This window comes from Camelina sativa, chromosome 19, assembly GCF_030686135.1.
Source record: "Camelina sativa cultivar CO46 ecotype springtype chromosome 19, ASM3068613v1".
Taxonomy (NCBI): domain Eukaryota; kingdom Viridiplantae; phylum Streptophyta; class Magnoliopsida; order Brassicales; family Brassicaceae; genus Camelina; species Camelina sativa.
In genome coordinates this window covers 5224890-5251962 of record NC_141898.1, presented here as the reverse complement: position 1 = coordinate 5251962, position 27073 = coordinate 5224890, and the positions used below count along the sequence as shown (strand labels likewise).

The 27073-nt window shown below is 37.3% G+C and overlaps 9 protein-coding genes and 1 pseudogene across 11 annotated transcripts in view; 7 read left to right on the top strand and 3 right to left on the bottom strand.

The window, feature by feature from the left end:
• Nucleotides 1-134: 134 nt before the first annotated feature.
• On the top strand, nt 135-1990 carry LOC104764942 (E3 ubiquitin-protein ligase PUB24). Its single transcript, XM_010488550.3, has 2 exons — nt 135-548; nt 831-1990. The coding sequence occupies exons 1-2, from the start codon at nt 218-220 to the stop codon at nt 1883-1885; spliced, it is 1386 nt and encodes a 461-aa protein (XP_010486852.2). The 5' UTR covers nt 135-217; the 3' UTR covers nt 1886-1990.
• LOC104764938 (MD-2-related lipid-recognition protein ROSY1) lies at nt 691-19771 on the top strand. 2 transcript variants are annotated; one of them, XM_087502745.1, is made up of 5 exons: nt 691-725; nt 18073-18369; nt 18708-18809; nt 18996-19156; nt 19484-19771. In XM_087502745.1, exons 2-5 carry the CDS (start codon nt 18279-18281, stop codon nt 19592-19594), a joined length of 465 nt encoding a protein of 154 aa, XP_087358871.1. In that variant the 5' UTR covers nt 691-725; nt 18073-18278; the 3' UTR covers nt 19595-19771. The 2 variants fall into 2 exon arrangements, with proteins under 2 accessions (XP_087358871.1, XP_010486847.1); XM_010488545.3 differs by having other exon boundaries at nt 691-755; nt 18133-18369.
• Nucleotides 691-27073, top strand: part of LOC104764933 (dihydroneopterin aldolase 1) — a 28289-nt gene continuing 1906 nt past the window's right edge. The window contains exon 1 of the mRNA XM_010488540.3: nt 691-725. The gene's annotated coding sequence lies outside the window, so the exon portion shown is untranslated. The remainder of the gene's footprint in view (nt 726-27073) is intronic.
• Nucleotides 2095-6631, bottom strand: LOC104764941 (T-complex protein 1 subunit eta). Its single transcript, XM_010488549.3, has 15 exons — nt 6562-6631; nt 6081-6295; nt 5720-5980; nt 5399-5524; nt 5097-5300; nt 4491-4660; nt 4265-4400; nt 3788-3904; nt 3562-3681; nt 3384-3482; nt 3219-3308; nt 2852-2939; nt 2675-2763; nt 2461-2535; nt 2095-2378 (listed from the first exon to the last, which is right to left on the bottom strand). The coding sequence occupies exons 2-15, from the start codon at nt 6093-6095 to the stop codon at nt 2295-2297; spliced, it is 1674 nt and encodes a 557-aa protein (XP_010486851.2). The 5' UTR covers nt 6096-6295; nt 6562-6631; the 3' UTR covers nt 2095-2294.
• LOC104764935 (syntaxin-121) lies at nt 11248-13107 on the top strand. 2 transcript variants are annotated; one of them, XM_010488543.3, is made up of 3 exons: nt 11248-11500; nt 11614-12155; nt 12444-13107. In XM_010488543.3, exons 2-3 carry the CDS (start codon nt 11675-11677, stop codon nt 12902-12904), a joined length of 942 nt encoding a protein of 313 aa, XP_010486845.1. In that variant the 5' UTR covers nt 11248-11500; nt 11614-11674; the 3' UTR covers nt 12905-13107. The 2 variants fall into 2 exon arrangements, with proteins under 2 accessions (XP_010486845.1, XP_010486844.1); XM_010488542.3 differs by having other exon boundaries at nt 11273-12155.
• LOC147920211 (uncharacterized) lies at nt 14458-16010 on the top strand. The gene is made up of 2 exons (XM_087502744.1): nt 14458-15589; nt 15682-16010. Exons 1-2 carry the CDS (start codon nt 14523-14525, stop codon nt 15812-15814), a joined length of 1200 nt encoding a protein of 399 aa, XP_087358870.1. The 5' UTR covers nt 14458-14522; the 3' UTR covers nt 15815-16010.
• Nucleotides 16085-17863, bottom strand: LOC104764937 (uncharacterized). The gene is made up of 3 exons (XM_010488544.2): nt 17287-17863; nt 16740-16847; nt 16085-16643 (listed from the first exon to the last, which is right to left on the bottom strand). The coding sequence occupies exons 1-3, from the start codon at nt 17605-17607 to the stop codon at nt 16332-16334; spliced, it is 741 nt and encodes a 246-aa protein (XP_010486846.2). The 5' UTR covers nt 17608-17863; the 3' UTR covers nt 16085-16331.
• On the top strand, nt 20173-21025 carry LOC109131018 (uncharacterized protein At3g28850-like; annotated as a pseudogene).
• LOC104764939 (protein RISC-INTERACTING CLEARING 3'-5' EXORIBONUCLEASE 1) lies at nt 21530-22912 on the top strand. Its single transcript, XM_010488546.3, has 2 exons — nt 21530-21757; nt 22168-22912. Exon 2 carries the CDS (start codon nt 22184-22186, stop codon nt 22784-22786), a length of 603 nt encoding a protein of 200 aa, XP_010486848.2. The 5' UTR covers nt 21530-21757; nt 22168-22183; the 3' UTR covers nt 22787-22912.
• On the bottom strand, nt 22986-26459 carry LOC104764940 (uncharacterized). Its single transcript, XM_010488548.3, has 4 exons — nt 25623-26459; nt 24965-25123; nt 24181-24870; nt 22986-24062 (listed from the first exon to the last, which is right to left on the bottom strand). The coding sequence occupies exons 1-4, from the start codon at nt 25959-25961 to the stop codon at nt 23124-23126; spliced, it is 2127 nt and encodes a 708-aa protein (XP_010486850.2). The 5' UTR covers nt 25962-26459; the 3' UTR covers nt 22986-23123.

Genomic DNA, 27073 nt, shown 5'->3' with positions numbered 1-27073 from the left:
TAATAATGAATATTCTTTGTCTAAAAAACATATTGTTAGTGGAAATTCAAAGCGTTGACCAATCAACAAATTTTTAGTCTTTCCTCTCAAGTAAACGGAGCCGCCACCTCTTACCTCCACCACATGTTTCTCTTATTCTTCTTTTTTACTAGTAATAAATAATAATATTCTCTAGTCTACATATATATCATTACAAACTCATACGTTTTCTCGTCAAATGGATCACGAAGAGGAAGAAGAGGTCGAGATCCCTAACTACTTCATCTGCCCAATCTCACTTGAGATCATGAAAGATCCTGGCATCACTTACGACCGTCAATGCATCGTTAAATGGCTCGAAAAGGTCCCCTCCTCTTGTCCCGTCACGAAGCAACCTCTTCCTTTAGACTCCGATCTTACTCCTAACCACATGCTTCGCCGTCTCATCCAGCACTGGTGCGTCGAGAACGAGACTCGTGGCGTCGTCAGAATCTCTACACCTCGAGCTCCTCCTGGCAAACCTAATGTCGTCCAGGAGATCAAGAATCTCAAAAAGTTCGGCCAAGAAGGTAGGAACCCGGTTATTTCGAATACGTGGTTATTTGTGGATTTATTTTGGTTCGGGTTGGAGCTACAAAATTATAGTATGTCGGTTTTGGATTAATAAATATCAAAGTATGTATTAATAACTATTTCTAAGGAATTAAATAATTTTTTTTTTTTGATGTAAACTTAGCTAGCTAGAGGTCCAAAACAAAACTAAATTACATGTTAAGGTTAGATCAAATTAAGTTCAGCACGGTTATTGGTTTAAGACTAACAATTTTGGTTTGGTAATTTAAATCGTACAGCCTTAGGAAGAGAAGATACGTTGCAGAAGCTTGAAGTTTTGGCTATGGAGGGAAATAACAGGAGATTGATGTGTGAAGCTGGCGTACATAAGTCTTTGATCTTGTACGTAGTCAAGTGCACTAGCGAAGAAGATGAAGACGGACGACGTCGTATCAAAGGGCTAGATGAGTCTCTTCGTCTTCTTCACTTGATCGGTGTTCCATCAAACGACGCAAAAACAATCTTGATGGAAGACGATCGAATCATGGAATCGTTGACTTGGGTTTTACACCAAGAAGACTTCTTCAATAAGGCGTACACGATCTTGCTCTTGAGGAATCTGACTGAATACACTTCCTCTCATATAGTGGAGAGACTGAATCCCGAGGTTTTCAAAGGGATCGTAGGGTTTCTCAAGGGTGTAGTAAATAGTCTTAACCGGACGAGCCCTAGCGTGAGAGATACGGTACAATCTTCAAGGCCTAGCTTGGGAATAACGGAACCATCGAAACTTGATCATACTTTGGTCATCAAACAAGCGGTGACCTCCGCGCTGATGATTCTTTTAGAGACTTCTTCGTGGAGCCGAAACCGATCGATCCTTGTGGATCTCGGTGCGATTTATGAACTCATAGAACTCGAAATAAGTTACGCGGGCGAGAAGAGAATTACAGAACTTATGTTAGGAGTTTTGTCTCGTTTATGTTGTAGCGCGAACGGTAGAGCCGAGATCCTTGGTCATAGGAGCGGAATCGCGGTTGTGACAAAGCGGCTACTGAGGGTTTCACCTGCCGCAGACGATAGAGCTCTCTCTATCCTAAGCACTGTCTCAAAGTTCTCGCCAGAAAATATGGTTGTGGAAGAGTTGGTAAACGTCGGCACAGTAGAGAAGCTCTGTAACGTTCTAAGACTGGATTGTGGTCTGAACTTGAAGGAGAAAGCTCGAGAGATACTTAAAGATCATTTTGATGAGTGGAAGAAGTTTCCATGTATTGATATGACTCTAGTTACTAATCTTCTAAGCTCCTCACCCAAAGATCAACTCAACGAGTTTCACTCACGAGTTGGTGTTTAGCTTTCCTGTGTACTCGGATCAAGAATATTTATAATCTGCCGGGCACAACACATACTTAGCTACATACATAATAAAATAAAAATACTCACCATAGAGATTTCGATATATTTAAGTGTACGCATTCAATAAATCCTCCATCGACCTATTATATCAAAATAATGATGCATAAAGTTAAGCGATACAGTGATTAATCCTTTGTCAAGATCTGATTAAGCAAATATAATTCCTTAAGTGTAACCAAAACCACTCTAAAACTTCTGTTTCACAGATTGTATAGACAGACATAACCAACAAGTAATTCTAATTGAAAATACACACACCCAATAATAGCCTTCTTAACTCCAAAACCAAAATTCAACAAAATCGAAATTAGAGGAGACTCCCACAAGTTTGGCATAAAAGACAGAGCTTATCGCCTTCGCATTCCACGGCCACGACCTCCACCGCGTCCTCTCCCCATTGCACCTGCAGCATCTCCCTGTGCGCTTTCCGACTGCAATTTACAACAATTATCAAAACAATATATACACATTTATCGCAACATACTAAAGAAAATGAGAGCATGTGTTATATACTTTAGGGTTCTTCACAGTTTCGTCCACACTTAGAATGAGGCAAGCCGCTTCAGTCGCAGCATTTATTGCGTTGATCTGCCAGAACAACGGGAATCAAATTATCAATAAACTTTCCAATGAAAGATATATCCACACAAGATATAAACATATTCATCACTGGCACAATAGTCTGACGAACGACAAGAGAGTGGAATTTAATAGAATCTTGAAATACCTTCACGACTGCTGGTTCCCAGACGAAGTTAGCAAAAGAATCTGCTATTCCACCGGTATTAATGTCCACTCCATAAGAAGCTCCTTCACCTGTTATAACACAGATATCATGAATGAAATTAAGCAGCTGCCCATCAAGATTAATATATCAAGCTTGTGACAGTGAGAGAAGTCTCACCGCTTTGCATGGCGTGTTTTTGTCTAAGTTTATTTAAGACATCAGTTGCATCAAATCCAGCATTGTCACATAACTGTCGTGGAATAACCTGTAGTACCACCACAACCAGTGTGAATTTAGATTTTTATGTATCATATGTCAACCAACAAATTTCAGATCCCGGGGGTCAAAGATCCTTCTTAGTTGTTTACTAAACTCCTCTTATACACAACAAGCGAACAGAAAATATGTCTTCTCTATAATGCTTAATAACACAGAACACTTTGAAAACTCTTTTTCTTTATATGCCCATATAAGTCAGAACTGTGAGATTTTCAGAAATTAATAGGCACAAAAGAAAAACATCCAAGCCAACCAGGAAGTGTACCTCCAGAGCCTTTGCATAGGAGTTGATGAAAAGCTGAGACTTCCCAGCAATTGTTCTAGAATGCTGCCTCAGGTACTTGCTTATCTCCATCTACAACCAGGAGGAAGGATTCAACCCTACATGCAAAACATAGATACTGAACCAAAGTGAATGGAGGACACTTACATCTATAGCTCCACCTCCAGGAACAACAGTTGAGTTCTTCACAGCTCTTCTCACAATCATAATCGCATCATGTAAACTCCGCTCAGCTTCTTCGATGAACTGCCATTAAAGTTTCAAAGGAATTCATATTTATGCTGATTAGTTTTGATTCATGAAGCTTCCAATATCTGATGTATACCTGATCAGCTCCACCACGGAGGACAATAGTTGCTGTACGGCCTGAAGGGCAACCACTGAATATATTAAACCTCTCCCCACCAACTTGTTTTTCCTCAAAAATCTCACAAGTTCCAAGAACCTGCATAGTTAACAACAACCTTTGATTCAGATGAATGAAATCAACAAGTCACTGAAAGCTAGTAAGCCTATCCAATAGCAAGCAAAGAAAATCTTTTTTTACGGGCCTCATCTATTATGTTGTTAACACTTGTCTGAACTGTTCCTCCAGCTGCAGCGGCCACACGGTTAAGATCTTCTTCCGCCACACGACCAGCACAGAAAATATCACGATCCGCAAAATACTGCAACAAAATGCCAAGTAAAACACAGTCAAGCTCCCTTGAGTGATACGAAAATGAAACACCAAATTGCAAGGTACCGTAGTGAACAATAACGATTGACAAGAGCAAACATATTCATACGTTTGAGGAAAATACACTACAAACGAACATACAATTGCAACTTTGAAGTGTTGCTCATGCTTAATAGTCTTACACTGAGAATTGCAAGACGATATTAACCTACCAATATAATCACGCTTTTAAGTTGCCAAATGATTTCACAAGAAATACAGATAGACGTCAATATTCAGCCTGACTATGCAAGCACATCCTCCGGTAGATGAGAAAAATAGAAAAAAAAAAAAAAAGATATAAACAAACCTGAGTAGCTAGATCACCAATAGCCAGTCGAGAAAGAACAACTTTTGCTCCACTCTCTACACATTTGTCTAGCTTGTCATAAATGATATTCCATTCCGCATCAACTATTGACTGGTACTGTGATGGATCTGACAGCCTGTGAACAATGGGTGGAGCCAAGTCAAATAAGGCGAAAAGATGCTTCATTGTAGGGGAAAAAATCAACATAAAGAGCCATAATGCCAACCTAATTTCAGCGTTTTCTTTCTCAGATTTCAACTCCAATTCGATGTTAAGCAAGAGAATTTTGGGGCTGAGAAACTTCTTTGGCTGTTGCTCAAAACCCGCATATGAGAATGTCTTTTTGAAAGCTACACCATCAACGAGGAAAGAGTCTCTCATATTGCCACCAGGAACCTGCAGAGAAAACCATGACATTAGCTTAGATGCATCACTAACCTGGCTTTACAGTATAGGCACAATGGGGAAAGTCTATAACAGGACTTGGATCTTGAAGAATCTCAATCAAAGACAAATTGTTATAGAAGTCAATCATATGGACCCTGTAGCACTAAGCCAATTCACACTTCCTCAAATTTAACTGGACCTAGGAATGAAATGCAATGGATAGAGGCAGAATGCTGCAGATGATTGAAACTAGAAAACACGAAAATGCTATCCTATTTGATTGCAAATAGCCATGTAGAAATCCATTGATAGATAAAATTGAAGTCGCAAGATAAACAGAACACAGCACAAAAACATTAATTGACATAATGCAAAGCCAGTTTAAAACATTCCCAGAAAGAAACAACAGATTTGTAGAATTAAAAAAACAAAAATGTGTGTTTACCTTCTTGATCCCAATCAGATTTAGCCTGTCGTCATTCCCAATAGCCATTACAGCATCAACAACCATTGTAGCAAAAAACTCCTTTTCCCCACCAATAAGCTTAGATGAAAGAGTAGTAGCAGCGCATTTAGCCAACAAACCTTTCTTTTCCTCTACACTCTTCCCCTCGATGCTAACAGCGAGTGCTTTAACCTTCTCAATTGCCTACATCAATAAAAGAGTAGTGATTTTAAAGTGTTAAAAGATCCAACAATTAAAAAAAAATACTTGTAACTGTACTAACGAAAAGAAAAAGTACAAACCAAAGTGCAAGCAGTGCGGTAACTCCTGATTAAATTCTGAGCGTGAACACCATCCTCAATAAATGGCTTAGCCTCCTTCAAAAACTCTGCTGCTAGAAGAACAACAGTAGTTGTCCCATCACCCACCTATAACCAAACAACAGACCATTCAGAGTTCATAAACTCAATCATGCATTCTAAGATCTGAATACTGGATCGGACTTCATATATCCAAGATTTGGATCAGTAATTAGGTCAAAACCAGAATAGGGCACACAAAATCCAATTGGGAAAGTTTTTTGAAATTGAAAAAAAAAACGAGATTTCGAAATCAAATAAGACCTCAGAGTCTTGGGATTTGGCGATATCGACGAGGATCTTAGCAGCAGGATGAACAATATCGAGGAGCTTCATGATGGTAGCACCATCGTTGGAAATGGTGACGGATCCTTTATCGTCGTGAATGAGTTTGTCCATACCTCGTGGCCCGAGCGTGGTTCGAACCACATCTCCAACCGCCGTGCAAGCGTTGATGTTGCTCAGTAGCTGTGCTTTCCCTTGAGAAGTGTCTGTACCTTCCTTCAACAGTATGATCTGCGGTTGCTGTGCTCACGAATCCAAACCACAAAGTAGCGGCGCGTTAGTCAGTGACTTAGACATATATGTATGTAAAGGAGAGAGAGAGAGTGTAGATGCGACTTACCATCATCGACGCCATTGTCGATGCGTGAAGAGAGCTTCGTAGATTTGAAGAGAGTGAGAGAAATGGAGCAGAGCAGAGAGAGAGAGGGAGTTAGGGTTTAGGTCTTGTGTTATAAAGGAGCAACTAGATCGACCGATGTTCTTAGAACCGGACCGGGCGGGTGAACCGATAATTTCACTCAAAACGCAGCGTTTATGGCCCCGACTAACAAACCCCTGTTAAAAAAAGTAAGAAAAATTAAAAATTAAGCTAGTCAGAAATTTCTCCTCAACTTAGTAGACCCTTCAAGATTTATTTTTGTCTTTAAAAAACTCTGTTTTAAAAACTATCCTGAAGATTCAGAGATCGTTGATGGGGAGAAAAGTGTTTACTGTTTTTTATTGAATGGTGCGATTACAAAGTTTAAACAGACTACTAAAAGAACCTATACAACGATCTAAAACAATTATCGTTTAATTTAGAGATCGTTTGCTCTTGATACCATGTAAATGTTTGTTGAATTGATCAAATATATTGTGTACAGAGGTGGACTTATATACAAGTACAGACCTAGCTAGGTTATTAAGAAGAGAATGTCTGCATAATCTAATTTACATAAATAAAAGATATGAACGTATAATCAGGAAGTGATTGACCAAATCATTTGTCATGATTTACTCTTGATAATATCTACAACTGAACAAACTCTGAAGCTTGTGGAACAACTTGTAACTTCTTGTTACCTCATTATCCGTTTAATACATCCCCGTTATCGTATGTTAATCAAAATTCCTAAGTATTTTTTGCCGAATCATATAACTTGTCCCTTTACTTGGGCTCAAAGTACAAACGAAATTGTAATTAGACTAACTCATTCACAAAACAAAAGGGTGAGAGATTGAGAATGAGAGATTGAGAAGGAACGAGTCATCACATGCTAAAAGAAAGGAGAAGGTAGTTTGTGGCCGAAGAAAGCTGCCTCTTAAGGATGATACGGTGTACCATCAAATATAAACTTTAATTATTTAATTATATACAAAAAAAAACCAGGTTTGATCGTAGTCTACCGGATTGTAATCTTCTTAAACGCCGTCATTCTCCGCGTCCAACAACACTCCTCACTTCACCTTTCTCTCGGTGGGTCGCTTTTAGAAACATTAACATAAGTGATAGCAGACTCTGAGATATATTTTGACGATCAAAACAACATTGTTTGACGATATGAGAGACTGTTCTCACAATTAGTTAGTTTAGTTCGCATTCTATCCATTATGAGATTATACATAAATTGCTGTTGTCATAGATTCGTTGAGAGATTGTTATGATTATGATTGACATAACGACTGCAGACCATTAACACTTGAATCAAAACATGTTTGCTTTATAAATTGTTGTTTTACTAGATTAACACCCGTGCTAGAGCACGGGTTGAAATTCATTTTATTTATATTGTAATTTTTATATAAAATATAATTTATTTGATTGTTTTTAAAAGTATTTTTGGATAAAACATTATGCAATAAAATCATATGCTAAATATGATAGCTTGAAAAAGACACATATTTTGTAAGTTTTATATTGTTAATGATTATAGATAAGTATTTGTGCTATAATATTGGTTAAATTTTATTTTATACAAAATTTTGTATATTTTATATTTTAAAATAAAAATTTAATATGTTGTATTAGGTTATTTATGTGAAATTTTCAACAATGTATATTCTACATCATGACTTGAATGTCATTATAAGATATAATTTTGTAAATTTGAATTTAAATATTCAAATTTTGACCCGCTACTCAGTAAAATTTTTAATTCAATAGATATTATTTCTAAAGAATAATATTACTAAAGCTTGAATATTTTATAGATTGAACAATTTATATTTGTTTTTAAAAATTTAACTTATGGTATATCCAGAAACTATTTTTTAATTATAATAAATAATATGATAATTTATTTGTTTCACAAAATAGACTCATATATAAAAATGAGAGGTGAAGTATAATGATAATTAACAAATTAATATGTTAAGTTAGATATCTAAAGATTTTATTTGATGAATAATTTAATAAAAAAAATTAATATGGTAAGTTAGATGATATGATTCTTTAGAATATTCTCTTTAAGATTTTCGGTATAACATAAATGTAACCAATTAATCTATCATTAATCTATAACCTATTTGTAACCAACTTATTAAAATTATATAGTTTACAAAACAATGTTGTGTACTTCCGTTTTATTATAAAGGGGATATATGTATAGACTTTAACACTTGAAATAAGATAACGGATTTTTTGGGAAACCACCAAGACCACACACAGTGAAAACGCGGGCAGCAGATTTCTGTAGCTTCGGGGACTTGAGAAAGATACACTCATACACATACTTTTCATAATCATACCAGCACAAAAACGCTCTTGAATGTAGCCGTGTGTATAATGTTCAGTTAAGCCTATGCACCATTGCATGTCGCTTTCAAGAGTATGACCACCAAGGCACAGTGCCGGTCCGGCATTCACTAGTGCTCTACCCAGAACTTAAAAAGTTTTTTTTTTTTAACAAACAAGTGCTTCGATTAATCAAACCGACACATTACAAAGATAAGGATAACATATCCCAAAGTTTAAGAGGTAACAAGCAAAGGCTTTCCCCAAAGCCATAAGCATGAATAAAAGTAAAGAAGACATCAAGAAAGAATCCATAATAGCTATGAAACAAAAGCTATAGAGCAGTTAGAGACAAGCGGAATCAAGGTTGCAAGATTGGACATTATTGATGAACTCGAGAGATGACAAATAGGTCACAGTCAAAAGACATTGTGTCGTTGATATGAGAAGCAGAGCCAAGGAGCTCGCCGGAGTGAGGAGCATTAGCCAAGTCAAGGCCATGGTCAGGGTTTGGGGAACAAAGGCCCGGATGGTGGTGGAGGTATTGGTATTGGTTTGCTTGAGGCATTGGTACTTGAAGCATTTGGCCGGAAATGTCGAAGGGTGATTGTTGGTGGAGAAAACTCTGAGACCATAATCACAACCTCGGTAACTTGCAATCATAACTGAAATGCCATGAGACTTCAAGAGCTTAGGAACAGTAAGGTTCACCATTTGAGCTAAAACCAGGGTTCGCAAGCAGCATGTGTAAAGCCTTGTCATAGTAGGTGGATCCTCTCTGCCATGAAAATGGTGATCAAGAATTCCACACAGAGTATGAAGTCGGTGAGATACTAGCAGATGAAAACCAGACCTGAGCTTCAGACGAGAGGTTGATTGTGGGGTTTTGTGGGCAGTAGAGCTTACAAAAGAAGTTACTAACAGGTGCAAAGAATAAGTGTAATACCGTGACAAACCAGGTGGATCCTCTCTGCCATGGAAATGGTGATCAAGAATTCCACACAAAGAATGTGATCGGCAATGCACGGACCTGGGAGCCGCAGACCTGAGCTTCATAAAGGGGGGGTGATTGTTGGGGGTTGAGAACACTTTGATAAATCCAGTTTCGGGAACCAGTAGACAATGTCACACACTGATCAATAACCATAGTTCTAACACACCCTATGAACATCCATGACAGCCTAGCTAAGTGGGTTCTCTGATGCAGTCTTCGAACACCGAGTATAACCAAATAATCTAGACTAAGTCGATGGGATAACAAAGGGTTAGATAGAGAGAGCCTGAGTTTTTGTAATTTGGGTGAATCCTCATGTAAAGCTAAAATGCCGATCTCAGATTTGAAGTTCAGATTTGAGAGTTGATGCGCACAGCGGCTGACCCGGGAGGTTGAGGTAAACTTCTTCGTCTCCGGTGAAAGCAAATACAGAGCCACCGTAGTCTCCGTCTCCGCCTGCCAAGGCTCGGGTGACGTTGGGGAAGAGAAATCTGCAGAAGCGATAACCATTCCGGATCGATAGCTAAAGAGACAAGGGGACTTGATTTCATTGGCAGTGAGGCTGAGTCGGAGTTTTGGAGAGAGGAGTTTAACAGTCTCCTCCGTCTTCTGAAGTCGGGTTTTAGCAAGCCTTTGCGTGAAACTGGTTGATTGGGGAGGGTCTTTGTAGATTGAAAAACGGAAAACAAAAGGGGAAAAAAGGAAAAAAGAGATTGAAAAAAGAAGCTAAAGGAGCAAAGGAAGTAGAAAACGGAAGCTAAGGTCGAGATACCCTGACGCCAGCGAGCAAAAGCTCCACCGGCATCAAAGAGATTTGGTGGTAGCGACTCCTCGATATTCGGGCTTGGGAGAGAGAGTTTTAGGGCGAACTCTGTATGTTAATCATGTTATCGCAGAACTTAAAAACATGTTCTTTTATATATTACCAAAAAATTATAACCAATGGTATAAAGTGTCAGTCCGGCATTTACTAGTGCCCTACGCAAAACTTAAAAACATGCCCTTTTATATATTACCAAAAAATTATAACCAATGGTATATAAGACTTAATGTTTAATGTTTTGAAATTTTATTAACACAAACCAAAACCAAAGCATTAGATTTGATGAAAAGGTTTATTAGTTTAACAAAGTAAACTATTAACCTCAAAAGAGAAAACATCAAAACCAAAACTAACAATTAACCTCAAAAACTATGATTTGCACTTATATTAAAGTCCACATTTTTATAAAAATCTTTAGATGTATATAAAAACTTTATAAAAATTTTACAAAAAAAATGCCCTAAATTTTTTGATGTCCTAATCTTTTTGCTTCAGTTGCTTGCCCTATAGATCGTTACTTATTGCCAAGGCAATGGAAATCAATGGAATCATCTTCTTCATGTCTAATTAAATTCACTATCTGGTGATGAAACAAGTAGTATAGCAAAAACAATGTTGTATATTATTTCTCTTATTAACTTTTTTTTGTTCTTTTTGAGCAGGTCTTTAAAATAGGAATCAAAGCGTATCATATGGAAAATGTTGAAAGGTGTGGTGGGAATCGAACAGTTGTTGTTATAGGGGAAGGATTTTGGATATACAGCATATATATTGTAAACGATGTTGCCTTATGTAAGATTCTAAATTGTGTATTTTTTAAATATAAAAACACTCTTTTTAATTTTATTTTCCGAATGTTTTCTTTTGAAGTCCATTTTTTTTTCTGGTCAACAACTTTACTTTTGAAGTACATTTTAATCTAATACAGTATTAGATTTATCAAATTAAATTAAGAGATTTATTAAATTATGAATGTGTTTTCTTTCTTTCTTTTTCCAATTTAGTACTAAATGAAATTGCAATTTGTTTCCATATCATTTACTTACCATACGGGACAAACACACTACACACGCTTTCACTTTCAACATCTCACCTTCCCTTCTCCGCCATTGCTACTTTCTGAGAAGCTTCCAAGTCAATCCATAGAGACTTGCTTATTTGACCTCTTCTGGCTTACCTTATAATCACCCTTTTGGACTTTTCAATAAAACCGTCTCGTTGATTCAATCAGTACGACTTCTCTCCTCCTTCCTTCCTTCCTTCTTTTAAGTCTTTCTATTCCGATCTGAAATCTCTCTAGATTTTGATTTCTTCGATTTTTCAATGAACGATTTGTTTTCCAGCTCGTTCTCACGCTTCCGCGGCGGAGAACCATCTCCTCGCCGAGACGACGGAGGAGTTCAGATGGCGAATCCAGCGGGATCAACCGGCGGTGTGAACCTCGACAAGTTCTTCGAAGATGTTGAATCTGTGAAAGAGGAGTTGAAAGAGCTAGATCGGCTCAACGAAACACTCTCTTCCTCTCACGAGCAGAGCAAGACGCTTCACAATGCTAAAGCCGTTAAGGATCTCAGGTCACAAATGGACGGTGACGTTGGAGTCGCTTTGAAGAAAGCCAAGATGATTAAGGTTAAACTCGAGGCGTTAGATCGCGCCAATGCTGCTAATCGTAGTCTCCCTGGCTGTGGACCTGGCTCTTCCTCCGATCGAACCAGGACCTCTGTCCTCAACGGTCTCAGGAAGAAATTGATGGACTCTATGGATAGTTTCAACCGTTTGAGGGAGCTCATCTCGTCCGAGTATAGAGAAACTGTACAAAGGAGGTACTTCACCGTCACCGGCGAGAATCCTGACGAAGGAACCCTAGATCGACTTATTTCCACTGGTTTGTTTACTCGTTTCTTCCATTCATATCACTTATAGTATAGAACCGTCATCTAGGTTATATACTGTAGTTCAGGATTCAAAGATGAATGTTCTTTGAGTTTGATTTGGTTTGTGAAGAACAATAACTTCTGAATTTTGCATTAGACTATGAAAATGGATTTGTAGCAGGAATTGTGCTAGTTCTTAGTTGCTTAGAGCTGCAATTGATCTCTGAGAACTAGACATGTTGTTACATGAGTGGTGTGTGACATATTGGGGGATTTTTTTGCTACTGTTTCTGTTGCAGGAGAGAGTGAGAGATTCTTGCAGAAAGCAATACAAGAACAAGGAAGAGGAAGGGTGTTAGACACCATTAACGAGATTCAAGAAAGGCATGACGCGGTTAAAGACATTGAGAAGAATCTCAGGGAGCTTCACCAGGTGTTTCTAGACATGGCGGTGCTGGTAGAGCACCAGGGAGCTCAGCTCGATGACATTGAGAGCCATGTGGGAAGAGCCAGTTCTTTTATCAGAGGCGGAACTGAGCACCTACAAACCGCTCGGGTTTACCAGAAGAACACGCGGAAATGGACATGTTACGCCATTATTATTCTCATCATCATCATAATTGTTGTGGTTCTTGTTGTTGTTAAACCATGGAACAGCGGAGGTGGCGGCGGTGGTGGTGGTGGTGGTAACAGTGGAGGAACTCAACCAAATTCAGGGACACCACCAAGTCCTCCTCAGGCAAGGCGTCTATTGCGTTGAAGTTGAGTTTCGTTATTTGCAAATATATTCTTTCTTTGAAAAGCTTACCAGCTTTGTGTTTCTACTTTCTAATGCTGGTTTGTTGTTAATCTCCCTTTGATTTGATTTTTTGTGAAAGAAATTAAAATTTGGGTTAGATGAGAAATATTAGTAGAACATTCTCTTTGTATCTATGTTTGCTATATGGGTTATTTTTTACTTAATGATTTCAGGGTTTATCGTTTCTTGTTCTATTTGGTTGAAGCATTTCGAACCAAACAAGGTTCTATCAACCGGTAACACAAAAATATGCATTTTCCAAGTGAGAGCATGCTGGTTGTGTTTGTCTTGTGATAACACATTTCTTTTGCTTCCAAAGCTAGCTTTTCAAAGTAATTAGTTAGTGATCCTCTACGTCGCTTCCTATATGTCCTCTTTCGTACTCGCATCATCGGCCATGAATTATTAAGCAGTTGCGATGTCAACAGCGACGACCTTAGTGAGGAACGAGAATAGAAAAATGAGGATGTCATATTTATATAAAACACATCCAATTTTATAATATATAGTCGAACAATATATGAAGTCAACTAAAACGTCTTAAACTGTCTAGTTGCCTACTAGATATTTTAGACACTAGTACCGTTCAGCTACACCTCAGCATTCCAGTTCCAGGAAATCCCTTAAAACCAATAACTATGAAACTACAGAACATAGAAAGGGTCAAAACAGAAAAAAATATATACTGTATATAAATGGTAATATAAAACATAAGATAAAAAAATCTTTTTGTACATAATATGGTAATATATTTATTTATTTATCTGTATGAAAATATTAAAATGAACCTAAAATTGAAGACTATGTATGGTCAACAATTAGTTTCGAAAATAATTGTCAAACACTACCAGTTAATATGATTCACAACAATGAAAATAATGTGGTCAATATAATTATTAGCATTAAATATTGACAAAATAATGAATTAAATTAATTTCCTATATTGATTATGACCACAAATTTGGAAAGGAATTCAATTTGAATGTGCAAATAATTTAATTCCATTTAACAGCACAACCACATAGATATTTGAACATGTTGGTGGTTTGATCCGGGTTTTAGTTTTGGTTTTTAAAGAATAATTAATGTAAACACCAAACAAAATCTCATATAGTATGGTAGAATTATAATTTAGCTTTGAATAAAGTTCTTAAGAAATTGTATTTACTCCTTCATTTTGGTTCAAAATTGGTTAAGGCTGATATTTTTAAAATAACGATTATAACCAAACCAAAGGAATAATTTCACTTTTTGAGTTGATATTTTTAAGTTGATCGAAAAGGTTCGGTTTAACTTAAAAGCACAATTAATATTCCATACTTTTTACTAGTAATAATTAGTAATTACATTTACATCTTTCTTACTATTTTTAAAATAGTAATCAATTAGTAGCATTTAATTTTACATCTTGAATAATCATCCATCATCTCTCTTTCTTTTGACTAGCTAGAATTGGCATCTGAAATGTTATCTCTTTATATTCACTCTATGTACAAATGAGTTCCGGCGTTTTTCGTTCACCATAAACCCAACATTATATAAATCTCAAAAGAGAGAAACTAAAATCAAAAGAGTGATCATGCCAAGAAAAAAAGTAAAACTTGCACGGATAGAGAATAACCAGTCAAGAGCAATAACTTTGAAGAAAAAAATAACAGCATTACAAAAAAAAGTGAAAGAACTAACCATATTGAGTGATGTAAGGGCTTGTTTAATCATTTCTAACCCTAATGAAGGTGAACCAGTGGTGTGGCCATCTCTTGAAACGACTCATAGCCTTCTAGATCGTTTTTTTGCCTTACCAAAGTTCGTGAGAGATAAATATGCGATGACTGTCGAGTCATACATAGAAGAGGAGACAAGCAAAATTCAAGCTAAATTGACTAGGGTTCATAACGAGAAAAGAAGGTATGAAATTGATGAGATGATGAATCAGCTACAAGAACGTCATATAACTGTTGCAGATCTTAACTTGAGTGAGGGATACGCCTTGTTATCTTTCTCAAGAGAAAAAATCCTATCTTATAGGAGGCATCTACACGAGCAATTTCCTCCTCTTCCAGATCTACCGGCGTTCCCATTTGAAGTGCAAGTCGAGCCGCTTAATACCGCCATAAATGATGTTTTTGTAGGAAACAATCAAGATGAAGCAACAAGAAGAATTAGCATTAATGCTTTAGTGGAGAATGGAAGTCATTACTTAATTGACCAATGGGTTTCCCCACTCAATCCGCCCATTCTTGAAATGGATCCAAACCCAAGAAGCTATTGTCCATACCAAGGAAGTAGTAGCAGAGGAAACCATCATTTGGAAATGGATACAGTTTATCCCCAAATGATGACTTCTTATGGTTTGCTTGGGTCAGTCTCTCCACCTTCACAACATCATAATATGAACGTTAATCCGATGATGGTTATGAATCCACCAAGGCAATATCCTTTTGATATCATGAGTTGTGATGTGGGAGTAAACGAGGAAGGAAATAACATTAGCAATTCACATTTTTACATGAGCAACAACATCATCATACCGACCAATGATGGTCTTCGTCAAGAACCTCAAATGATGGCTTTTGATGGTTTGCATGGATCAATCTCTCAGCCTTCACAACATCATAATCCGATGATGGTTATGAATCCACCAAGGTAATCACCCTTTTGATATTATATTATATTATGAGTCGTGAGATGGGAGTAAACGAGGAAGAAAATAACATTAGCAACTTAAAATTTTACAGGAACGACAACACTTTAGCGACTAATGATGGTCTCCGTCAAGAGCCACCTCCTAATGGTCCTAATGGAACAATCACAGGAGAAAATAATGTTGATGCGACATTGTTTAATATCAATAATTGGTTCATGTTCTAAGTTTGCTGTGCATTTATTTTAAATTTGTCTTTTTATTTTTTTTTTATGGATCTTTAAAACATTTTTATCTTGTTATTTAAAATATTGTTGGTGTGTTTAATATTGTTGGCTTGTTTCGTTGTTTTGGAGTTATGTATCTTCAAATTGTTTAGATTTTTTTTTTTGTTTTTTTTGTCAAACAACTTGTTTTCATTCATCTAGAAGAAACAAAGTTACCTGAAGCCAAAGAGTACAACTTGTTTTCGTTGTTTTGGAGTTATTTTCTTCAAATTGTTTAAATTATCGTTTTTGATTTCTATAATGTTTACAACTCGTTCGTAACTTTGAGAAATTACAATATAATAAATTTTGATTTAGAAACACTCATAAGAAAACATATCTACGAAACGTTACACACTAAGTAAATAAAATACAGTGTATATATAGCATAAATCATACGGATGAAACCAAAAAAAAAAAGGTAGGCGAGGAAGAATACAAAAGTAAGTAAGAAACACACAAAGGAGAAGGGAAGTGATCAGAAGATGTTTTTGAATGGGTTGGTAAGAGAGTCCTTAACATTGGAGTAGAGGCCATAGAGAGAGTACTGCTTCAGATTGGCAACCTCATACCACGAATTCAAAGCAGTGTAGTGCTTATCGGTGCCTGAAAACGCCAGCTGGATCCCCAAGCTACAATCTGCTTGTCCTCCTTGGTTCTTGCAGTTTTGCGACTTGATTGCACATTGGTCTGTGTTGAGGCACACGAATTTCGCATCTCCAGAACATTTCGAGCATCCGTCTTTCTTCCAGAACATGTTCTCAAGCCTCCCTTTCTGGAACTCAAGAACCTAAAAGATATATAATAATACGATGACAGAACTAATGAGAGATGAGAATTTTCTATAAAGAAAACAAAAATGTTAAAAGAGTTTTATCCAATTTACAAGGGTGAAGCTTGTGACGATGTGATTGCTGTCAGCAACCATAATTGGGACTGATCTTGCAGCGTATTTTGAACCAGCGAATGCTACCATATATCCCTTTGACGCATCCTGGAATCATAAAGTCCCATCAGACAAACCAATAATTTGATAGGCTAATAGCACATTTGAAGACCTCTACTTCCAAGGATAAGCAATCATATAGCTAATGTCAAATCAATCTATGGCATAACAGGAACCTGACATGCCAAATCTCTCTGTTTTGAACCTCTCATATCACTGAAACAAATGCAGAAAGGAACCAGATCTTCCAAGAACAGAGACTAAATCCTAACAATTTGGTACCTATAGTCAAATTCATCAAAAACGAGCTAAAAACATTCTAAGCAAGGATTTTTGACGAGTCAACTAATCTGGGAAGATGATAATTCCGATCTATACAAAAATTCCCTTATGATCTACCTAAACCGTTTTCTAATCTGATCAAAACCGCTCCAATCGAAACCCTAAATTCACCAAGATAGATCAGAGAGACGAGAGATCCACGAACCGGGCGGAAATTGTTGGAGCTAGAGGTGTTGATGGTAAGAAGAGTGATCTCATCGACTTTAGGTCTAAACACGGCGACCTCAGAGTTTCCGTTGAGAGAGAGACGACGGCGATCGCAAGGAGAGTACTGAACGGTATGATTTGTACTACCGCCGAAGAAAGAATCTTTAGACGCGAAGGCAATGCCGAAAGTGAATCCATCTCCGATCCCGACTGTAGAATCCGAACAAGGCGAGTAGACTCCGTTATCGTCGCCGGCCACCGTCAATGATGACGTCAGCGCCGCCGCGAAGAGGCAACACAGAAGAAGGAATCTAGCCATCTGTCAAAAAAACTCAAAACAGAAGCTTTCCTTCCCAAATTTTCGAAAAACTTCCGATTCATTAGGCTGTCTTCAAATCATCATTATTCAAATAAGCCTTTTACGTTATGGGCCTCACCTTATTATTCGGCCCAATACAAAATATACTATTTATTGTATTACAAATACATACTTAATAATTAAATTTTACTATCATATCGTGTTGGAAAATAGAAGTTGTTTTTTTTTTTTTTGAAATAGGAAATTTTTTTATTTTGCAAAATATAATGTGTGCTGTATTATTAAATAGAGTCAAAAATCTGAGCTGGCAAATCCAAATTATTAATTTATTTTTGGTGCCAAGTGGGTAACTTGAAATGAAATTGTTAAAACAAATCCCACCTAACGGTTTGTTCACTGCTAATCATATGCGGTTAACCACACCGAAATAAGATCGAGTACGAAATCAAAACCGTTCGTTTGTAGTAATCATGGACCTACGTAAATGAACGGCTAAGATCAATCCGACATTTCTTGTGAAATGAGAATCCCGATTCCGCATTTCTCTCTTTGTCTCTTGCTTCGTTTTAAGTTTTTTCTAGTCTTCCTCATCGTCTTCTTCAATCATCATCTGAAGCTCTTGTAAATTTCGTGGCTTTTTTGCTTTTCGAAGAATCTTATAGTCATCAATCATGTCTAAGTATATGGGATTATGTTCTCTAGCTATTTCTTATTTTCTATTCGTTTCGACGATTGTCGCAGCCACCGATGTTCACTACTGCGGTATGTTTTGGTCTCCTTCGAGTTCTGAGATTGCCAATTCTTGCTTGTTCTAAAAAGGTCGATGATGATTTTGATTGTTCGGACAGCTCCGTTGAAAATTTGATGTTCTTTAGATGGTTTTGATTTGTACTCTTCATTTGTGTTGAAATTATGATTTTTATTTAGATAGTTTTGGGTTTGTACTCTTAAATTGTGTTGAAGTTTTGATTTTTATTTAGATGTTTTTTTTTGGTTTTGATCCTTGTTGAGTTTGAAGTTTTAATTTTGATTTCCTGGGAACAGTTGGGGGAAACACAAGAATCTCGATCTGATTTGTGAAGTGTTTTGTTTGGTTGCAGATAGTAATGAAGAATATGAAGTGAAGGTGAAAGGAGTTAATATATCTCCTTATCCTATTGCTAGAGGCGAACCAGCCACTTTCAGCATTTCTGCTAACACAGGTACACACACTCAAAATATACCTATGAGGCTGTATCTTATGCTTGTTTGATCGCTTTGATGTTTTGTACCATAAATTGCGTTTGTAGTTTCGATTTTTAATGTTTATATGGCATGTGTACAAGTTACAGCTCCTTAGCTTTCTGGTTATGATGTTTTCTTTTAATTTGGGTTTGTGTCATATGAAGACACTAAGATCTCGAGCGGAAAGTTGGTGATCGAAGTTTCATACTTTGGATGGCATATTCATTCTGAGACACATGATCTTTGTGATGAGACTAGTTGTCCTGTGGCTATTGGAGATTTCTTGGTCGCTCACTCCCAAGTTCTGCCTGGATATACCCCTCCTGTAAGTTTATTGATTTTTCTTGGAATGAGATGTTGATGCATTATCCTCATTTGAACTTGATGTTATCTGTTAAAAAAAGAGCGAATGGTCTAAGTCTAATCGAATTTGTTTAGTTGAATAACTAAAGTAGCCTGAGAATAGGTTTAGCTTGGTATCCATAGCTGATATAATGAGTACATGTGGAAGTATAAAGTTGCTAGAAGAAGAAGTTGAACCTATAGTTGTCAAGATTTGTTTGTTCTGATCAATAGTTACACATTTGCCATAGACTAATATGTTTTCGGTTTCTGCATATAAGGACCAATCTAATCCTTTTCTTTCTCATAGGGTTCGTACTCACTTAAAATGAAGATGCTTGATGCACGCAAGAAGGAGTTGACTTGCATCAAATTTGCATTTGACATTGGATTTGGATCATCATCTGTGGCCGACATGTAGAGCTGATTCACTCTATGGAATATACTATGGAATCACTCCATTTGTTTTGTATAAAACAAATCACTCCTTTTTCTATACAAGAATTGTTGATCAAAAACCCTTTTATATTCTCATTATTGTTCTCATTCTGGACCATTTATGAAATCGCATTTATAGAAAAAAAAAAGTATTGAATTATTGGTTAGGTTTTAATTTAGAGAGCTATGGTTGATTCTAGTTGCATGCTTAAAGATGAGCCTACTTTAATACATCATTGCATCCACGTTCATGGAATTATAAAGACGTGACATACATCATCATTCAACCAAACTAATGACTCTTACCAAAAAAGATGAATATTTTTCCACAGCTTCATTATACCAACATGTGAAAAGTCTCTTTCTTCCTTTTTTTTGCTATGTATTAGGACAAATTTGGGCTAAAGTTGGGTAAATTAAATGTTTTTTCTTTTCTTATTGAGCTTCTTGTCTACTTTATCTCTACAATGACCCATCAATGGAAAGAATTTGGGAAGCTAAGCAACAAAGTAGCTTTTTTTTTGTTCACTTAAGTGCTCATTTCTTTTTCTCTTATCCACTCTCATCTTTTGTCGATCTTGATATAGTTTTTGCACCTCCTCTTTCACAATTTATATTGAGCTTTCCTTAAAAGATAACTTTAACCCAGAATTGTATCGAATTTAGAAGCAATGAAGGATGTGAAGGAGAGAATGGTGAAGAAACTTAAGCTTATAACATCTCTCAACAAAAGCAACTTTGATCGCACAATCTTTCATCAGATAGATGAGAAAGAGTGTCTTACGCCAACAACACTTACGGCTTCTCATGAACAACAACTTCAACAGAATCTTGAAGAGCTTGTATCGGCTTTTGGAAAGAAATGTGTAGCTGGAGGGGAAGATTCTGTTTTCTCCTACACGACAAGTCTGCGAGGACCAAGGAATGAGAAAGACTTTCGAAGATTGCAGAAAAGATTCTTGTTAGAGAATCATAAAGTTTCGTTCCGAGAAAGAGATGTTTCGATGGATTGTGAGTTAAAAGAAGAGACGTGGAGGTTGCTTGGGGAGAAAGTTACACCTCCTAGGCTCTTCGTAAAGTGTAAGTAGCTCTGAACGAAAACGGGAAGCTCAAGAAGCTTCTAGAAGGCTTCTCATCAGCTAAGTCGATGCAGTGTGAGCTGTGCGAGAACTAACGGTTTTTGATATGTTGGAAAGGCAATGGGAGGTCGAGAGTGATTGCAGATGACGGGACGTGGGAGAGTTGCACAGAGTGTAATGAGAATGGTCTTGTCAAATGCGATCTTTATACTTAATCTAAGGGTGTGAATGGTTGGAGCAGTTGGGACGGACAAATCCGTATGTGGACTGAACCGCTTTTTATTTACCATTCAGCAAATGTAATCTGCAGTGGTGCGATCCAAATAAAGCAGAGACAAGACAATTGTGGACTAACTGCGGACCAATTTTGCATACAAATAGAATTGGTCCGCATCGGTTTGTAATCCGCCCAAAAATAGAGCAGTCCAGACTGCAAACGGATTTGGCCACCCTGACTGCAGTTACTATTAATTGATACTAGTTACCGACCCACGATTAAAGTGTGGGCTGAACATTTTATTTCAATTAAATTTAAAATAATTTTTTTTGCTATTTTGTTATTGATTATTAGCAATTCATCTAGCCTACTTACAATTACATTATTGCTTCATAGATTATTGCCAAAAAAAAATTGGATAATATATGTAAAAATCTTAGTTGTTCATTCGAATATTTTATTTTTAATACTTTAATTTTTTAATCTATTTTAATTAAATTTTCTTAATTATCTTTAATGATCCTGTTTTCTTTTTACTATTTCTAATGGTACTTCCATGTAAATTTTTACAATTTTAATATTATTTTTATAAATATACTTCTCAGTTAAGATATAGTAGGATGACGAAACAGAGAGTGCAAAAAGTTAAACCAAAGTGAACCGAAAATTTAAACCAAATCAAGCATGGCGACATCCGCACGTGTGGAATACGTGGATTAAGACACGTGTCCTTCTTTCTTTCACTGCGCAGGCCTTTACTTTTTTCACTCGCCAATACAAAACCCAGAAACGGTCTCTCTCTCTGACTCCGTTTACTAGATCACCCTTCATCTCTCACCGGAATCTCAAGGTTCGTTTTCCTCTTTTCTGGGTTTATGTGTTTGGATTTGTATATGACAATCTCTAAACTAAATCAACAAAAGTATGTTCTATATTATCATCAACGTATTTGGGGGTTTTCCTCTCTCTCTGTTCGCCACTTTGTAAAGGTCGTACCTTTGTTTTCTGTTCATAGAATACAAACGTTGACTAGAGTAAATTTGTTGTTTTAGCAAAGACCCATTAAGGATATTTCTTGAATTGCTGCTACCTTCTCAAATCGATAATTCAATGTCTTTTCAGTTTCATTGACCTAGTTTTTACGAATCTCTCTAGGTCTACTAGTTCACGTGTCACGTGTCAGATGAATGGTTATTAGAATTGTAATGATGGATCTACGATGCTGTGCCTAATGCGTAAAAATTGATCTTGATTTTGCAGTGATTCCAGACCACAAATGGCCTCCTTCGATGGTCCAGGGTTTATGATGGTTGATAATTCTTGGGTCCAGACCAAAGCCATTGATGTTGAATCATCAACCGATATCTCTCCTTACCTAACCAAGATCCTTGACGATTCCGTCTGGAATGGAAACCGCTCCATTGTCTTCGATGTGTATTGGGATGTTCAATCTGTTGACAAGAAGTCCGAGTGGCGCCTTTGCTCAGTGAAGTTTAGCACGAAAAACTTCTGTCTTTTCCTCCGCCTCCCAAGCTCGTTCAGCGATAATCTCAAGGATCTTTACCGCTTCTTTGCTTCCAAGTTTGTCACATTCGTTGGTGTCCAGATCCAAGAAGACCTCGCTTTGCTTAAGGAGAACCACGGTATTGTGATCCGAAGCTCTTTGGAGATTGGGAAATTAGCTGCGGTAGCCCGTGGAACTCCAATTGTTGAGTTCCTTGGAACCAGGGAATTAGCTCACAAGATTCTTTGGTATGACATGAGTCGGCTTGATTCGATCCAGTCTAAGTGGGATGAAGCAAGTGCTAATGATCGTCTTGAAGCTGCAGCCATTGAAGGTTGGCTTATTTTCAATGTCTACGATCAGTTGCAGCTGTGACCTACCTAACTTATGTGCACTTTCTTGATTGTTTGCAGTTGTGCATTTTGATCTGTTTGTTGTTGCTATGACTGAACAGTAAGTACTGTCTGAATAAAACCATGCCCGGATTGTTTTTTGTCTGAAGATTTTGAGATTATGTTACTTGCCAAATTTAAAACTGGATGGATAAAACGAACCACAAATGAGACATGGAGAATTAAACGAGCAAAAAATATTTATGAGTTAGATACAGACTGGTTTAACTCTAGATCACATTCACAAGTTAGTTAAGCTAACAGAGAGTTACAAAACTTACAAGAAACTCAACAAAACGTTAGCAACTCTGCCCATGCTTTCAGACCACACTTTCTACATTTGTAGTGTAATGAAACTCGATCTGTAAACGGTGATGAACAGGCGCGGTGGAGGCTAATCCTTTCTTGATATCCTCCTGCAACTCTCTAATTGGTATTGCCGCCAAGAAATTCTTAATATACTCTTTACATGACTCCTTCCCTCTGCACATAATCTCTGTATCAGGTTCTGATTCAGATCCTGCTTCTTCTTTATGAAGAATCTTGTGGATGATGGTTTTGTGGTCAAATTTCAAAACGTAAGCTTGATCACAACCCTCGTAAAGCCTTTCTCCAAGCGTGTCAATGATATAGTAAGCTTCCTTTTCAACTTTGAGGACAAAGAAGTGATCATTCCAACTCACAATGTAAACATGTGGTGGAGAGTCATCAACATAACTATTGCTATTCGCCGAGCTTTCCTCAAGACTGATAATCTCAGACCAAATACTATCGAACGACATTGCGCCTTGCAAAAACTCGAATCTTCCCTCATTGATCATCCCGTCCGGGTGGAAAAAACCAACAAATGAGTTCCCGGGGATAACTGTTAGAGGACGGATCTGCGCTTGTAGCACTGTATCGAGATCAAAATACTTGTCGGGAAACTTCTGCATATAAGTTTCGTTTTCACAGAGGTTTCTCCACTCTAAAGAACCTTCTCTGATCAAACTATCGAACTGAGACTTGATAGGCAGGAGATTACCATTCTTCTGAAACCAATCCGCAATAACCGCAACAAGAGCGGTGCAAGCGCTCTCGCCAGCTGCTCGCTCGCTTCTCTGGTCGATTGAAGCAAGAAAGACATTTGTCTGAAGCTTCATGTGTCCATCTCTGCTTATCACTTCTTTCTCATCCCAACTTCCAATCGCAAAACTGTCTTCTCCAAACTTCGAGAAAGAAGATCGCTGATTCGCATATGAATCTTCATCAATCTTGCTCTGCAAATTAAAACATGCAAAAGGAGAACTTGAATCACATATATGTACAAGATCTGGATATATAGCACCGAACCATCAGAAACTGCATTAGACACCTGACTAGTAAATAAGAACTTACCCCAAAAAGAGGATGAGCTTCATCTGCGCTAAGTTGCCTCCGATCATAATCAATGTCATCTCCACCTTCTTCTCCATTATCCTTCTTTAACAAAGGCTCTCCTTTGGATTTCGGAGACCTAAAGCTCAACTTCCGCTTCCTCCATGGCAATATGCTACGCCGTGGAAGAAGTGATGTCTCATAGACCAAACCAGCAGCGGGATCTTCAGCGTCCGAGCAACCTGCTCCTACGTCGGACTTCCTGTGGCTATAATAAACCCAATCTTCGTCTTCGTCGCTGACTTTGGCGCCACAGTTTAAAGAAGTTCCCACACCATTTGCATAAGACAAAGGTCCATAAGAGAAAGATTTTCTCACACTCATCAAATCTTGTTTGCCTTCATCAAAATCGGTCTCGAAGTCATCAAGTGATTCTGATGATTCAAAGCTTGAGAATCTGCCTTCTTCTTCCCTACAAGCTTTCTTGGCTTTCCTTGTAGAAACAAACTCTGTAAAAATCTTGACTTTTCTTAGACCAGCTTTGATTGCAGAAACATCTTCCTTCTCATTTGACTGTGTTTCACTAGGCTGTTGTGGTGATGGAGACGGGACAGGGACAGGGACAGGAACAGGCACAGGCACAACCGCAGTCTGTGCTGCCGAGTCTGATGTTTCTGGAGTGGTTCTAAGCTCAAGCAGGCTCAATGATATCTAAAAGGAACAAGAGTATCTCAAAGGTCAAAAAACAAATACTGAGCCAACAAAGTAGATAAGTAATGAGAGAGAGAGAAGAAGCAAACCATACAAAGAGCAATGGATGTGGCTCGGAGGCTACACAAGCAGAGAGCGTGAGAGGAATGTTTATATCAAATTCCTTTTTATCGGTCACACGGGCGTACTCAGCAAGATTCAAAAATGCAGTTCCAACAACAGGAGCTTTATTCTTCTGTCCTTGCTTCATTCCCTTGGAATCAAAAATCAGAAATCAATTTATTTGTCTCTGAGGAAATTGACACCAACATACCTATAACAACTAACCATAGTTTGAAATGTAACACAATAGAACCTAAACCTCTACAACAACAGGAATCAAGCTCTAGTTTCAAGTCTTAGAATCATACATGTATCAAAATCTTCCAGCCATCAAATCAAAATTTGATCATCTAGCTAGGAGGGTTCCATACTTCCATCTACAACCTATAACAACTAAACATAGTTTGAAATGTAACACAAATAGAACCTCAACCTCTACAACAACAGGAATCAAGCTCTAGTTACAAGTTTTAGACCCAAACACGTTGAGACATTAATGGCTATCAAAATCTTCCAGCCAACAAATCAAAATTTGATCATCCAGCAATCTATGGTTCCATCTACAGCCTAATCAAACCATTTCCAAAGTTCAACATTTGAATCTAGAGCTTAGATTTCAAATCTTAAGATACTAATTCTAAAAGACTTACATTGGTGAAGACAGAGAAAGCAATCTCCCAAGGATAAAACAAACTGTCCTTGTAAGAAGTGAGAGAGCATAAACTCTGAAACTCTTCATCATCCCATGAAACGACATCGCTTTCTCCCAGAGCCTCTTTGGTAAAGTTCCTCTTCACCGTCCTTCTTAAAGATCCCAATGTCGCCTTAGGTCCTTTCCAGCGAATCTCCACCGTCAACCTCTCCTCCTTCTCCGGTACACCTTCACGCACCAGATCCCAACCCTCAAGCTTCTTCACCGCAAGCTTCACCTCGTATTTCCTCGTCACCAACGGCGGCCATGGTCGCCACTTCATCATCTTCACCACCATTTACGCAAAAGAAAAATTGAAAATTTGAAGTCGTCAAGATAAAAAAACACGAGATTAAAGAAACGTAACAAAACTCTTTTGCAGTAGTTGAGAAATTTAGGGAAACCTAGAGAATCTTAGAAGAAAAAAAGGTTTCTTTGCCTTCAATCTATAGCTAACCTAAGAATAAAAGATCAATGCCCAAAAATAGAAAGAAGTTTTTAGACCCAGAAATCTATATTAGAAGAGGTTTCTTCTTGGAAAAAGATAGAGAGATCAAAAAAGTTAGAAATTGAAACAACTTGGTGTGAAATTAAGCTTCAGCTAAAAGATTGCAAAAAGTTATGCCGTGAGGAGAAAACAGTAAAGAGAGAGAGTGGCGCAGAAACATAACACTACTAGCTCACAAGCGTGTAGACAGAGAAAGACAACGAAGAAAGTGAAAAAAAAAAAGAAAGATCTCAACTTCACAGATCTGTCCCTCTCTTTAACGATAGAGAGCAGTGGTGGGCGGATAAAACAAACAAACCGGTCTTTAACCAATGCGTGGACTAATTAACCGTGGTTAAGTTTTGTATAAACTGTGTCGTTTTGCTCCGGTTTAGATTGACTTCTTTTTTATTTTTGACCATAATCCCAACGTCACGGGTGGGAGAGACGCGACTGCTTAACGGCGTTAATAAAATTCCGTTTCTGTCTTATCTTTTTTTTTTTTTTTCCTTTTCTTTTGGTAATCAAAACAAATTAGTTTAACACTTGGTTTCATGTGTTTTTTTGTCCATGTGTGTTGAGGGATTTGTGGACCATGTGTTTTTGTCCCACAATCTTTCTTGCACTTGTCTATTATGAATTTATGATGATTCCTCCCAAAATTATAGCAAAAGAAATGTGTATGTGAATGAGTATAATGATCTTGTTGATTAATAATAATATTATTTATTAGAGTTAAGCTGTTGATCGATCTTTAAATAATCAAATTCCATGTGGAAAAAAAAATTACTTAAGAAGTAGTATATATTTTAGGTTTATTGTTTGTTTGTCCTAAGAGTTTGACTTATCTTACACAAGAAAAGAAGAAGAAAAAAAAAAGATTAGTTTCACTTTTACATGATTATTTATGCGACAACATGGTT

Coding starts and splice junctions, on each gene's coding strand:
- LOC104764942 (XM_010488550.3), top strand. CDS start 218: ATGGATCACGAAGAGGAAGAAGAGGTCGAGATCCCTAACTACTTCATC. Junction 549..830: donor CAAAAAGTTCGGCCAAGAAG/GTAGGAACCCGG, acceptor TAAATCGTACAG/CCTTAGGAAGAGAAGATACG.
- LOC104764941 (XM_010488549.3), bottom strand. Junction 4,401..4,490: donor AAAGAAAACGCTGAAATTAG/GTTGGCATTATG, acceptor CATTGTTCACAG/GCTGTCAGATCCATCACAGT. Junction 2,764..2,851: donor AAAACACGCCATGCAAAGCG/GTGAGACTTCTC, acceptor GTGTTATAACAG/GTGAAGGAGCTTCTTATGGA.
- LOC104764935 (XM_010488542.3), top strand. CDS start 11,594: ATGAACGATTTGTTTTCCAGCTCGTTCTCACGCTTCCGCGGCGGAGAA. Junction 12,156..12,443: donor AGATCGACTTATTTCCACTG/GTTTGTTTACTC, acceptor TTTCTGTTGCAG/GAGAGAGTGAGAGATTCTTG.
- LOC147920211 (XM_087502744.1), top strand. CDS start 14,523: ATGCCAAGAAAAAAAGTAAAACTTGCACGGATAGAGAATAACCAGTCA. Junction 15,590..15,681: donor ATGGTTATGAATCCACCAAG/GTAATCACCCTT, acceptor AAAATTTTACAG/GAACGACAACACTTTAGCGA.
- LOC104764937 (XM_010488544.2), bottom strand. CDS start 17,607: ATGGCTAGATTCCTTCTTCTGTGTTGCCTCTTCGCGGCGGCGCTGACG. Junction 16,848..17,286: donor GCTCCAACAATTTCCGCCCG/GTTCGTGGATCT, acceptor TTATGATTCCAG/GATGCGTCAAAGGGATATAT. Junction 16,644..16,739: donor TCGTCACAAGCTTCACCCTT/GTAAATTGGATA, acceptor TATATCTTTTAG/GTTCTTGAGTTCCAGAAAGG.
- LOC104764938 (XM_087502745.1), top strand. CDS start 18,279: ATGTCTAAGTATATGGGATTATGTTCTCTAGCTATTTCTTATTTTCTA. Junction 18,370..18,707: donor CACCGATGTTCACTACTGCG/GTATGTTTTGGT, acceptor GTTTGGTTGCAG/ATAGTAATGAAGAATATGAA. Junction 18,810..18,995: donor CAGCATTTCTGCTAACACAG/GTACACACACTC, acceptor TGTCATATGAAG/ACACTAAGATCTCGAGCGGA.
- LOC104764939 (XM_010488546.3), top strand. CDS start 22,184: ATGGCCTCCTTCGATGGTCCAGGGTTTATGATGGTTGATAATTCTTGG.
- LOC104764940 (XM_010488548.3), bottom strand. CDS start 25,961: ATGGTGGTGAAGATGATGAAGTGGCGACCATGGCCGCCGTTGGTGACG. Junction 25,124..25,622: donor CTTTCTCTGTCTTCACCAAT/GTAAGTCTTTTA, acceptor TTTGATTCCAAG/GGAATGAAGCAAGGACAGAA. Junction 24,063..24,180: donor AAGCTCATCCTCTTTTTGGG/GTAAGTTCTTAT, acceptor TTTAATTTGCAG/AGCAAGATTGATGAAGATTC.